At 39.1% G+C, this 12,500-nt stretch overlaps 1 protein-coding gene across 2 annotated transcripts in view; it reads right to left on the bottom strand.

Annotated features, from left to right (window-relative positions):
• Positions 1-12,500, bottom strand: part of cdkal1 (CDK5 regulatory subunit associated protein 1-like 1) — a 224,692-nt gene that overhangs the window by 179,449 nt on the left and 32,743 nt on the right. For both annotated transcript variants that reach the window (XM_071468175.1, XM_071468177.1), the window contains exon 4: positions 7,284-7,368. In XM_071468175.1, the coding sequence (XP_071324276.1) occupies positions 7,284-7,368 (85 nt within the window). The remainder of the gene's footprint in view (positions 1-7,283; positions 7,369-12,500) is intronic.

The following is a 12,500-nucleotide window of genomic DNA, read 5'->3' as shown; positions in this document are numbered from 1 at the left end:
CCAGTGTCCACCAGCAGTTTGGTCAGGTTGATGCCAGAACTGCCACCAATGATCCTCTGACCATGACAGCCACAGCCACACCCACAATAGAGGCTTTAAACATGGCCCACTCAAATTCCACATCCCCAACCTGCCTCGGGATGTGCAGTCCTTCCAGAAGTGGCAGTTGAAGAACTCATGGACAGGGGCCTTCTGGACGTTCCCAGTTCACCCTCATAACTTGTTTGGGTTTACCAGATCTGTCCAGCCACCTCCCCCACCCTCTGTTCCATCAAATCAAATGTAACAACAGGAAAAAACAACAGTACATAGAGATGACAAAATGACCCATTGAAGAATAAAATATAACAGACCATCATTTCCCATATTACTCAATAAATAGAAAAATCTTTAGCAGCAGAGCACAGAAAGTAGAGGACAGCGTAACTTTGCACATGTATGGGCCAGCCCATAATGGTGTGGTTCTCATGCAAGCCTGGGCTCACAGAGGCCAATACATCAAGACATGTGAACTAAGCTACACTCCTTAAAGGCCTGTCTCTGTGTATGTTTTTTTCCCCACTGTGTCTGTCAGTCTGTCTCTCCCTCTCTCTGACTTTTTTTGTGTCTGTATGTACCCCAAAATGTAGGCTAATGCCCTGCGGAATTGACAGATTAAATGCCAATCCCTGGGTTGTACCAAAACCAGCCCCAGGCAGCAACTGTGTGTCTGTGTTCATATGTGTGTGTGTTTGTGTGCGTGTGTGTGTGTGTGCGGCCAGCAACAAATCCATGCCTGTGTGTCTGCTGGACTGGGAGAACATAGACATAAAACAACTGCCCTTAGTAATCAACTCTAAAGGTCACTGCAGATTTCAAATTGCTTATACCTCTCTGTCATGTCCTGATGAAAAGGAAACATTTCTGGCCTTAATATCAGTCACTTTCAGAGTGTCAGTTCATTTAAAACATATTGTAAGGCCAAAATAAATAGCTCTATGCATTAGAACCACTCTAAAAAGAAAACACTTCACAGCAACGTCAGACTTTTGAATGACTCTTAGAAGAATAAACTAGACTATTATACATTTATGTGACTGTGAGAGTGAAGGGTGTTTCCTGAGGTCAGTCTCCGATCCATTATCAATGGAGCAACACTGTCAACCGACAGTACTATAATCTGACAGATTGCAGCCTCAGCTCTCTGAATTCAAGGATTTGGAAAGAGTTGCCAATGTTCTCAGACACAGTTTGAAAAATTAGGGCTGTGGAATGACATATGTAAATTTTGTTTCAGGGTAGATTTTCACTTAAAGGATTTTATTTGCCAAGCATGACCTTTGCCTCGAGTAAATATGTGGTCAGGAATCAATGACATGAAATCACTTGCCCCACGTTGGTGGACATCTTACTAATAAACAGATGCTGCCACAGGCTTTAATACTTGTTCACCACTTGTAACTCCTCTAAAAATGTATGGTATGAACATGCACTCTGGGCCTGTGTTCTCAAGCTTTTATCAAGCTATATTAAAAAGTTACCGGTATATTACAGATATTAAGATCCTACCTCCTGAGTACTACTAAGCGGAAATGTAATTACCTGCAATATTAACATGGCTGTGTGCACTGATTCATCAGCAGAAAATAGTGCATATTTTAAGTTTCCTACAACTTAATTTAAGTCTTTATAATTAAAATGTTTTCAAGGCTTTTAAAAGGCCATGAATGTAAACAATATTCTAAACTTTTGATGTCATATATTACCTGGAATTTGACTTTGTCTTCAAAAATATAGCATCATTTTTGTTCATCTGTTCATTTAAAATTATTAGTATATAATAGCAACAACTTACTGCAACAAAGAAACTGTGCTCTTTAAATATTATCAAAATATTAATATTCAACCATAACAAAGACCCAATACCTTATTTTTCCACTTTAGGTTTATCTTGTGTCGTGACATGTAATCCTATACCCTGTGTGTAAAGCAGCTAACTTTAGGTTTGTTTTCCACTACATGTTTGGCAGCATGTGAGCTACAATCAATGGCCAAAATTTGTAAAGAAACTTCCAAAAAGACAAGACTAAGCCAACAATAGACTGCCCAGGAGCCAGGGGGCATAATACATATTCACCACCCAGCCTACACATCTGTTATAAATACACAGTATAAGCACTGCACATAACACTTTGGACTTCTTCCAACAGTTCATTCTGTGTGTTGTGTGTCCCTTTTCAATTAACATTAATGATTTTTCTTTCATATGGTTGGTTCATGAATATTAAAATTGTATTGAAATGAATGTAAATATAATGTGGGAATTGGCGTTTTTTGAAAACAGAAGTACAGAACTCCAACTCGGGTTCTAATTCGTTAAGCATACATTCCCTTGATCATACAAATTACTTGAGACAGCCAAGTGAAGAAATTCAACACACACACAAACACACGCTCACAAACACAGAGCAGTTTAATTACATGCTGTTGAGCAACTGTTTCTTTAATGCATTCCACGTTCATTGATTTGAGAGGTCCCCGACACTGAATTACACTATAGATTCGGCATTGCAAACACACGCACACACACACACCCAAATATCCATACTAATTGACTTTTTAGCATTCAGAGGCTGCTCCATTAGCAGTTCAGGCTACTTAGTGAGTTCCTGATGTAGAAGTCCTGCTGTCAATTTAAAAAAGAAGCTGGAAGGAATCCCATCTCCCACTAGAGATGTAACGATACCACAAGTTTGGTGATCTGTACCAATACCAATGAAATTCAATGATATACAAGAGCATGGAAGGCTGCTGCACACACAGATAACACACACACACACACACACACACATACACACACACAGTCAGTGTGCAAGCAGCAGTTTCGATTAACAAGGTAACAGACCAATGGTATAAAAATATTCATTTAAAAAGTCAAAGTTATATTTTGAGAAGTAATGACGGTAACCTACTAACATTGTCAGCACTCAGCTCACTTACTGTGCTGTTGCTACACATGATTAAACAAGATAATGTTAGTCTTTGTGAACGTTGCTACAACAGATGCCAGCTGTCACAATTCACAAACAACAACAGTAACATTCCACACCATTTTGACGACATCTAAAGAATCACATCTTTGGTACCTATGACATCTTTGGTGCCTATGATACTGTAAGCAAACAAGTACCATCAGATTTTTCAGAAATTTGGCATCAACTTGGTACCAAAGTACCGGTTCTTGTGACAATTCAAAATGCAACAGTTTGAAGAAGCAGTGCAATATGTTAAGCAAACAAATTAATGTACTGGGCTTTGATATAATCTTAATAATAACAGTTTACATTAGCACTAAACCAATCCTGAATCTGGCCTGAGAGCCCTGGAGCAAGACACATACATGTCTGGAGTCACTACAGATTTAACCTAGACCAATGCATAACTCATGTGTTTAGTTCTGGTCACATTAAGAGCATCAGCACATTTATATGCACACAGACATGCACATAACCCTCCACACCACGCACACACACAGTACTTGCCTCGGCATCCATCCACCTGACTACACACACACAACTCTTTTTCCAACACACTTGGCATTGATGCAACTAAGCCCCAGTCCTCCAGAAGTAATAAACCATCTTTTCACTGTGTCTCCCGAAACCATGACAGAAGACTGCTGAAAGCCCCTGTGCTTCCATTTCAAACCTCTCAGCTCATTTACTAGGACACTGATTGTTACTTCTGTGACCACGTGTTTGTGTGTGTTGGTCCAACATAATGTCCCACACGTACACAGCCATGGGGGACAATTTGTTTTACACACTAACGTACACGCACACACACCAGTAAAATGTGACAGGATGACGAAACGGCCTACAAAGTGTTTTTAACAACCACAGGAAATGAGTTAATTCTGTAGGCTAAGACACAGGATGAACTCCCACATACATCTGTGCGTTCACTGGTCAGTCTCAAAACACAGATCTACGATAATAAGAAGAAAATAAGAAAATACCCACATATATAGAGTTAATATAAATTGGCATTTAAGGCAGATCTTTCCTTTACCTGGAAATTATAAAAGAGTTTATGCTCCCTCCCTCCTTGCTGGGATTATTTTTTTTAAAAACTCCCAGCATGGAGAGTGGTCTTGTGGTCTGGCCACTCTCCTTTAACATTAACTTGTATGTTCAGAACAGCAGGCTGAGCACGGCTTGTTATTTAACATGCAGTGCAGATGTCTCCAGCTACCTCTCCAAATGGAGTCAGAGAGGGGAGACAAACACACAACACATTAGCAGACAACATTTAAGGTTAATACATTATTACCCGTGAAAGCCATATCCAATATACAAACACCTCTTCCCTTTTCTGTGGAGAACCTCATGACAAAAAAGCAATAAAATCCAGGGAATAAGCTCCACAGTGTCTCATCACCAACATTATGCTGATAGCATATGTATATTTAAAAAATAAAACTCTAGAGTGGGCCACAACAGAGAGTATAGTAACACAAATTTAAAATAAAATTGGGAAAAAAATTCACTGAACAACTTAATTCATGAACTGAAACATTAAATCTTACTCTTACTCAAACAAGTGGTCTAAGACTTATCTATCTTGATTTTGAGTCACTGAATTCAAAAGGAATTACTAAATCGATTTAAAAAACAGTTTTCGGACCACCAGACAGACGCCTCAGCATGTGCAAATGTGTGTGTGAATTATGAGTGTGTGTGCTTTTGGTACCAGGAGGTGCAGGCATAGCGACCAGAGTGTGACTGAGCGCGAGGCAGCTCGTGTGTCTGCCTTCTTCTCATTTTTTCTCTCTGTCAATCATATGAAGAGAAGCCAGGGAAAATGAAGGCATGAAAAAAAAAAGAGTAACTTAAGTGGGCATTTGGATTCTGTCTGATCCCGTACCCCCTCATTTTTGTGTCTCCATCATGCAAGCAGCAAGTGATGAAAGGCAAAAAACTTTTTTATTCCTTCTGTGTGTCCATGTGTGTGTGCACAGGCACGCACGTGTGTGTGTGTGTGTGTGTGTGTGTGTATCCTTCCCTGTGAATAGAGCATTAATTGCATTAGCATTACAGCTGGGTGATTTCCAGTCAAAGAAAACTCTGGCATCAACAAGGAAGGTATTTTCTAAGTCTTGAAGTGTGTTATTATTTTGTGTATTTCAATTGAAAAATTCTTTGCATAAAAATGGCATGACAGAAAGAGTGAAAGAGAAAGCGAGTATGAGGAGACGGCTGAAGCAGAAAGACAGGAAGATTGCACTGATCAAGTTGGCCAAGTGAAACTGTTCACCCTTGAAACTGTAATATTGCCTTACGATAAGTTACGCCATTAGAATGATTCAGACATCCAAAATGTAAAATGTGACAGATGATAAATTGCTTCTTTTTGCATTTAGCGAAAAATGCAAATTGTCTATAGGAGGCATCCAACTAAAAAGCCTACAATTTGTCCATTCAAACATGTCAGACAACTGTCCTGTTGCAGCAATGAGGTCATTGAGGGAGGAAGCTTTTTAAGGTGTCCAAAACACAAAACTCTTTACAGCTGTGCCCATGGAACTGAATGCTCTTTCTTCTGTTTTTTTAGTGCTTGACAAAGCCTGAACAATGTGCAGTCTCCCCACATTCACTCTGGAAAATGATTATTTCCAGTATTGATTAACTTGAAAATTATTTTCTTATTTAATCAATTAATCCTTTTGTCTATAAAATCTGATAAAAATCCAATAAAAAAAATATCAGAACCAAAAGTAAATTGTGTTGTTTTGTGTGACGAGCAGTCACACAAGATATTCAACTTATCATGTAAGACAAAGAAAAGGTTCGTGTGTGAGAAGCTGAAGCCAGGAAATGCTTGGCATTTTTTGACTGAAAAGTGACTAAAATGATGCCAATTAATTTTCTGTCGATGGACTAGATTACTTAACTGATTAATTAATCAAAATATTTCCACTCAAAGACAGCAAGGTGAAAAAAGGAAGATCAATTACAGTGTCAAGGAGAGGACCACGAAGAGTTAGAGAAGACGGGCAATTGTTATTACACTGGTGTAGGGGTCACTTGTGATGCAATGTATGAATGCGATGCTCATGAAATAGCAGTAGTAGTTTTAGAAAAATTTTCGAGAAGTCACCTAATTCACCTAATTTATTGGATATGTATGTATATTTGTGCACTTTCTAAATTGGACTGAGATTAGATTCACTATGTAAGCCATTCATATCACGCTGCACTCAAATGCGGAAGTGCATTACCATGCAGTTCCACTAATGGCCTCTAGAGACAGGTTCAAGTTGATTATCTGGATTTTACATAACTCCAGTGGATGTTATTGTTCTTTGTCAGGCTGTGGTGGAGAATTCAAAACTGTATCTGCTAATAGTGCATAAATTAATATGTTTACAACATATTCACATTGAAATGAAGCTTAAAACTGTCTTCAATAGCAAAATTCACCAAATCACCTAGTGACTCAATCTCTCTGGTTTACTCTCGCGACCACAAAAGCACACCCCCGCCAGGTGTGTGTGTGTGCCCCTGATGGAGGGAAATTAATCAAAATGCAAAACAGTTTTGAGCTTAATTTCTCTGTATTTATGCAAATTTGCATGCATTTCTCTCCCTCGCTCTGTATTTCAACAGTGTAGCGAGAAATCAGTGGAACAGTGAGTAGGTGGAAACTGACATGGGGCAATGGGCTGAAAAGATATAAAACACACGTCCATACACATACAAACACACAAATGTGTGAGAAAACACATTTTGTCTTGCAAAACCTAAATGAAAACAGCATAAATGTCAAAAACGTTACAAAAATATAAATGTGATATGTTGGTGTAGACAAAACAGAATTTTGAAATAACCAAAGATATTCAAGACATATTATTTAAATTTTGCATCTTTAGTTGTTGATGGGTTGGAAAGATGTAATTATTCTGACTGACTATTTGCTGGCTTTGTTACAAGCTACAAATTTAAAATTCTGACTGAATCATCTCATGCAAAATGACATGGAACCTATTCGTAAACTTGGTTATGCACAAGATCTTAATGCCTTGTAGTCTAACAGTGGACGGATGTGTGGATTGTCGATTTATTTTTTTTTTTAAATCCCACCAGCCAATCAAACTAGTCCTGATTGATTGCTCTACCACGTGTGCTGTAATTAATCGTTGTTTTCTTTTCACCTTATTCCTATGAAACACCTCAATTTTTTAGCCACTGGTTGCATAAAATAACAAACAGAGGGCAAAGTGTGTATATAGTGTTTTTCAGTACTTGATTGAGTTTCTGAAGTGGTCCTCTGCAGGGTTTTTCACAGTGCAGCTGTTGAGCAACCACAGGTCTGCTTCTGTTGGGTCATCTGTAGAGAAAGAGAGAGAAAATTCACTTGTTTTTACAGAACATGCATGAATTTATAAAAGAAAGAAAACCTAGCTCTAACCAATCAACACACAATCACAAAACAACTCATAAAACACATGACTCAAATTAATACGATTAGCATCCAAAAAAAAGCAGAAATACATAATTGGTCTCTGGCACGGTTTCTGTGTGTCTGCAGTACACAGCAGGTCAGCATGTCCTCAAAAAAGTCACACCCAAACGATCCCATGTGTTTCATTAATTTTCAGCCAGTCTCAAATTGTCACTTCTACACTAAGTTGTGAAAAAATGTGTCTCCCTCAAACATCTAATCTTTTATATATTTTCAGTTTTTTTTACGTGAATTCAAGGTGTTATTTAAGAACACAGGTATCTTGTTCTTGGATTTGGAAAAAGTTGTGCATGTTCTCCTCTCATTTAATTCCTTGTGCACATGTGTTTGTTTGTGTCTCTCCTTTCACTCTGGCTTGGCTGAAGCTAATCCAGAATGCTGAAGTTAAGTTTCTGAGTGCCAGAAGAAAAGGGGAGCAGAATTCTTCTGTACTGGCCTCCTTTTATTGGGTCACAGTAAACAGAGTTGATGATAAGGTTTCATTATCTGTCTGTTTAAAAGGCTTTGAATGGTTTGGCACTTTCCTTAGCCTCAGAATCCATCTGCCTTGACTCTAATAAACCAAATGTTTTAATTGTTTTGGTTTTAGAGCATTTAGGGCACTGTAGCAATGTCAGCTGCTTTCTAAATAAAGGTGCATGAATGTAAAGGCCTAGATGTTCTGGTCCAGGATCTCACACAGGTCCTGGACCAGCTCTGGCACAATAAGGTCTATGTGCTGGAATAGAAAACTATTGGCTGTGACCCTCACCACTGTGCATGGCATCCTCAGACATGGAGATTTATGCTAGCAGTTGGTCACAGCCAAAATGATGGATAACAAATCAATGTTTTACAAAAAAACAGACTTATTTAACTTCTCAAGTTACTTTAACATATGAGATCATTTAAACATATGTTTAATTGACACACATACATACACACACAGTGGTCTTTCTATAGTTGTGAGGGCACTCACTGACACAATGCATTCCCGAGCACCTTACCCTAACCCAAACTTAAACCTAATCTTAAACTTAACACCAAGACTTAACCCTCAAACAACCTTTAAAGGTAAGCCAAAATGGCCTCACTACAAAGATTTCAAACTAAAACTCATCCACACAAACATAGAGAAACATGTACACAAACACACACATGCTCACACACACAGCCGTGTGTTGCTCCTTGCAATGTTAAGCTCGGCTGCTACTCAAGGCAATGGTGGCAGGCTTTGCATGGCACTGCCAGGAGAGCTGTCACACACAAAGGCCCACATACTCAGGGGGATATGGCACGGCAGTGGTGGGGAGCTAGAAGCTCGCTCCTTTACGCTACATTGAACCAGATATTTCACTTAGAATCCACTTCGCAGCTGCAGTCAAGCATATACACACACACACACACACACACACAAAGTATTTCCTGCTTTAGTTAATTTGATACGCAACCACAGTACTTTTCACTCAGCAGGCCCCAGGATGCAGAGAAGGGGAAGATTAACAGCCACACCACACTGTGCCTTTGGTAAATTCTGCTTCTCAAGCCCTCATTCTCAGCAAAACACCCCCACACACAGTTTTGGAACCAGGGACTCATTGTCATTATGACTCAACACACATGCAGATTTACAGGAGTAGGATAAATTAAGATGAACAATCCTGTACAGTGGCACTGGCATCACTCATGAAATAATATTAAAGTTTCAGTAAGATGAATTCAAAACATTTATTATGCCAGTTGTCAAAGAGTGTGAAATAAGCCTGATAAGGAAAAGTTCAATAAGACAAAAACCTTAACTCTTAATAATGTAACACATCAGTTTGGGCCTTGAGGTGTGGTAGCTCATTGTATCAGACAGTAAGCTAGACTTAATGATGTCTCATAAAAACAGAGGTACAGCTGCATGTCTCATGAAAGCGCTAAAAACAACGTGAGTCACACTCATTGGTCATGAATCATGTGTTGCATTGTGTTGTGTTGTGTTGTGTTGGAGGGAATCATAACTTGGGACAAGACTATGAATAGAAAACCTAAAAATACAGTAATCCTAAAGCTACAAACAAAGTGTGTGTGTGTGTGTGTGTGTGTGTGTGTGTGTGTGTGTGTGTGTGTGTGTGTGTGTGTGTGTGTGTGTGTGTGTGTGTGTAGAAATGAATAGGGAGAGGGGGAGAGAGAGATAAACACACACACACACACACACACACACACACACAGGACTAGTGGGAGTGGTCTCAGCTGTGTGGCTGCTGTCTCCTCTCTGTCCCGAGGGAGGATTTCCAGACCAACAATAACAACCTCTCCGTCAATTTAACACACACACACACACACACACACACACACACACACACACACACACACACACACACACACACACACACATACATACACACAAGACTGAACAGTACAAACATCTGCAAAACAATCTTATGTACCAAATCAGCACAACTTACCAGTACACAGATAAAAACTAGACTGAAAAAGAGAACTACAGCCAACAGCAAAACAAAAATATGCTCAGGTTACACTGCTCGGATATTTCAGTTTGAAAGCTTCTTTTAGCTCAACAGCTTCTGCATCAGATTCAAATTCAAATGAATCACCTCATCAATATTGAATTAGCAGAGCAACTGCCTTTTATTTATATATTAATACACTAATTATGTTTTTATTAATTGATTAATGATACAGTCTGCAAAATGTTACAATGAAGTTATCAAGTAGTAACTTCATAATCACACTACAAGCTAATCTTTGCATTTCCTTTGAATGTTTGATATTTTTTATGATATTTAAGCAGTTAATTAAAAGTTAAAACTATAACTGATACTTATATTATCAACATATAATTTCAGTACTGCTGTAATTTTGGGCAGCATTACCATTTGTTGTGCTTACCCACAACACGTGTTATACAACTAGCACTTGTTCACATGATTTTCAAATCCTTGTTTTTCATCACTGACGCACGGTCCAAATGCCCATGCTAATGACTAATTTTCTGGTATTTGTAGCTTTAAACCTCTAAGGCCCTTTCAGTCCGGGCAGTGACAACAGCAGCAGCTGTTCTTGATCCAGCATTGGTCTCAGCAGATACACACAGCAGCAAGTACAACAGTCCATCCCTGTCCAGTGGCACAAGGCTGACACAGTCAAACTTCAACAGCAGCACACTAGGAGGTCTGTGCCAGTTTCACATTGGTGGCAACCACATGCCCCCAGTCAGTGCCACTACTACTGCCAGTGTACTGGGTCAAAGCCACCACCAGGAATTGATATTAAGTGAGGCAGAAGCTGCTTCTGAGCTATATGTAAGTATTTTAATTAGAAAGTTTAGTCACTGATAACCAGCTAGCCACAGCTCGTTCTGCCTCTTGCTTCCCTGCCTGCATGGAGGTTTCTGGTTATAATGACGTCTGGAGTGCAACTCCACCGTCTTGGACTGCAGCTGGTGACAGTACTTCTTGTTCTGCTCCTGTGTAGAACGTATAATTGTGCTGCTACACAAAGCATGCTGCAGCCTGAGAGCAGAACAAGGACTGCCACTGGCAGCAACAGTTAGCTGGCTAGCTGTTAACAGCTAACAATGGGCCAGTTTGCAGGGACTTAAAATTCAACACCTAGGTATGTCACCGCAATCTGTACAATTCACCTGAAAAGTAGATCATGAATGATATAAAAGTAAGAAGTAAAAGTGAGTCCACAATATGAGATCATCACCACACTAATGTAGACATTGCACAAATCTCTCTCAAAATCCCCAAAAATGATTTCAAGTGTGTGGGTCTTCCAAAAACACAGAAAACTCTGAGGAACTCTACATGGGCCTGTTTGTAATACCATTACCTTGCAGAAGGTAATCTCATAAGATGACATTTTAATGAGATGCAGACTCTAGTCAGACATCACTGGATATTTGGGAAATAAAAACTTTATGCTGAGGTGAATTAGATGCCATTTGTGAAAGTAACTGACACCGATGGTCCATGAGACATGAGAAATCATTCATCTTTATAGTTGCCACCACAATTTACTGCCTGGATCGTTGTCATTCCACCATGAAAATCAGTTAGAGAAATAATACTACAGTCTGTGGGATGCAATGACAATGGCCGTCACATTCGCAGTGACAGCTGTCTCTGCTGAGCAAACTTTATCTAATTTGAAATTTATCAAGATATAACTGCTCCCATCCGTGTCACAGAAATGCACTGTCTTGGCTGTCATTAGCAACAAGGATGCAAGATTGTGTCATTTCTCAAGACTCAAGAGTCGTATAAAATAATAACCATTTGTGTGAAATCATAATTGCTATATGAAGTCTTGAGTAATGGCTAAAAAGTTTTTTGTGAGGTCACACTGACCTTGACATTTGACCTTTGACCACCAAAATCTAATCAATTTGTCCTTGAGTCCAAGTGAACACTTTTACAAGAAATTCCCTCAAGGCATTATGGTATTATTGCATACACAAGGCCAAAACCACATTTTTGTGAGGTCACTGTGACCTTGACCTTTGACCACCAAAGTCTAATCAGTTTGTCCTTGAGTCCAAGTGGACATTTGTGCCAGGTTTTAAGAGATTCTGGAGATATTGCATTCACAAGGCAAAAAAAACACTTTTTGTACGGTCACCACGATCTTGACATTGACACTTTCTTTCTTTGAGTCCAAGTGGACATTTGTGCCCAATTTGAAGATGGCGTTACTGAGATATCATGTCCATGAGACGGATGGAAGAACAATCTGAAAACAATATGCCTTCAGCTTTGGATCTGGTATAAAAAAATTTGAAATTTATTCATGAATGGTACTACACCAGTTCATTATGGATGTTATTCATAGTGAATTGGTGCAAAGGCCAGTGGACAGTGTACTAAAATAGCCTGCAAAAATAATAAAGTAAATAGTGGTTACAATGAAATGCTTGCTACAGTATTACCTAGAAAATAGATAGAGATGAGAGAGGAAGTAAAAACTGGATGTTTTTGGAAAACTTGGAAAAATTTGATATGAAC

Source organism: Trachinotus anak, unplaced genomic scaffold, assembly GCF_046630095.1.
Source record: "Trachinotus anak isolate AG129_WGS33_773 ecotype Australia unplaced genomic scaffold, CSIRO_AGI_Tana_v1 ptg000032l, whole genome shotgun sequence".
NCBI classification, from domain to species: domain Eukaryota; kingdom Metazoa; phylum Chordata; class Actinopteri; order Carangiformes; family Carangidae; genus Trachinotus; species Trachinotus anak.
Note: the sequence above shows the minus strand (reverse complement) of the source record. Positions and strands in the feature narration are given on the sequence as shown.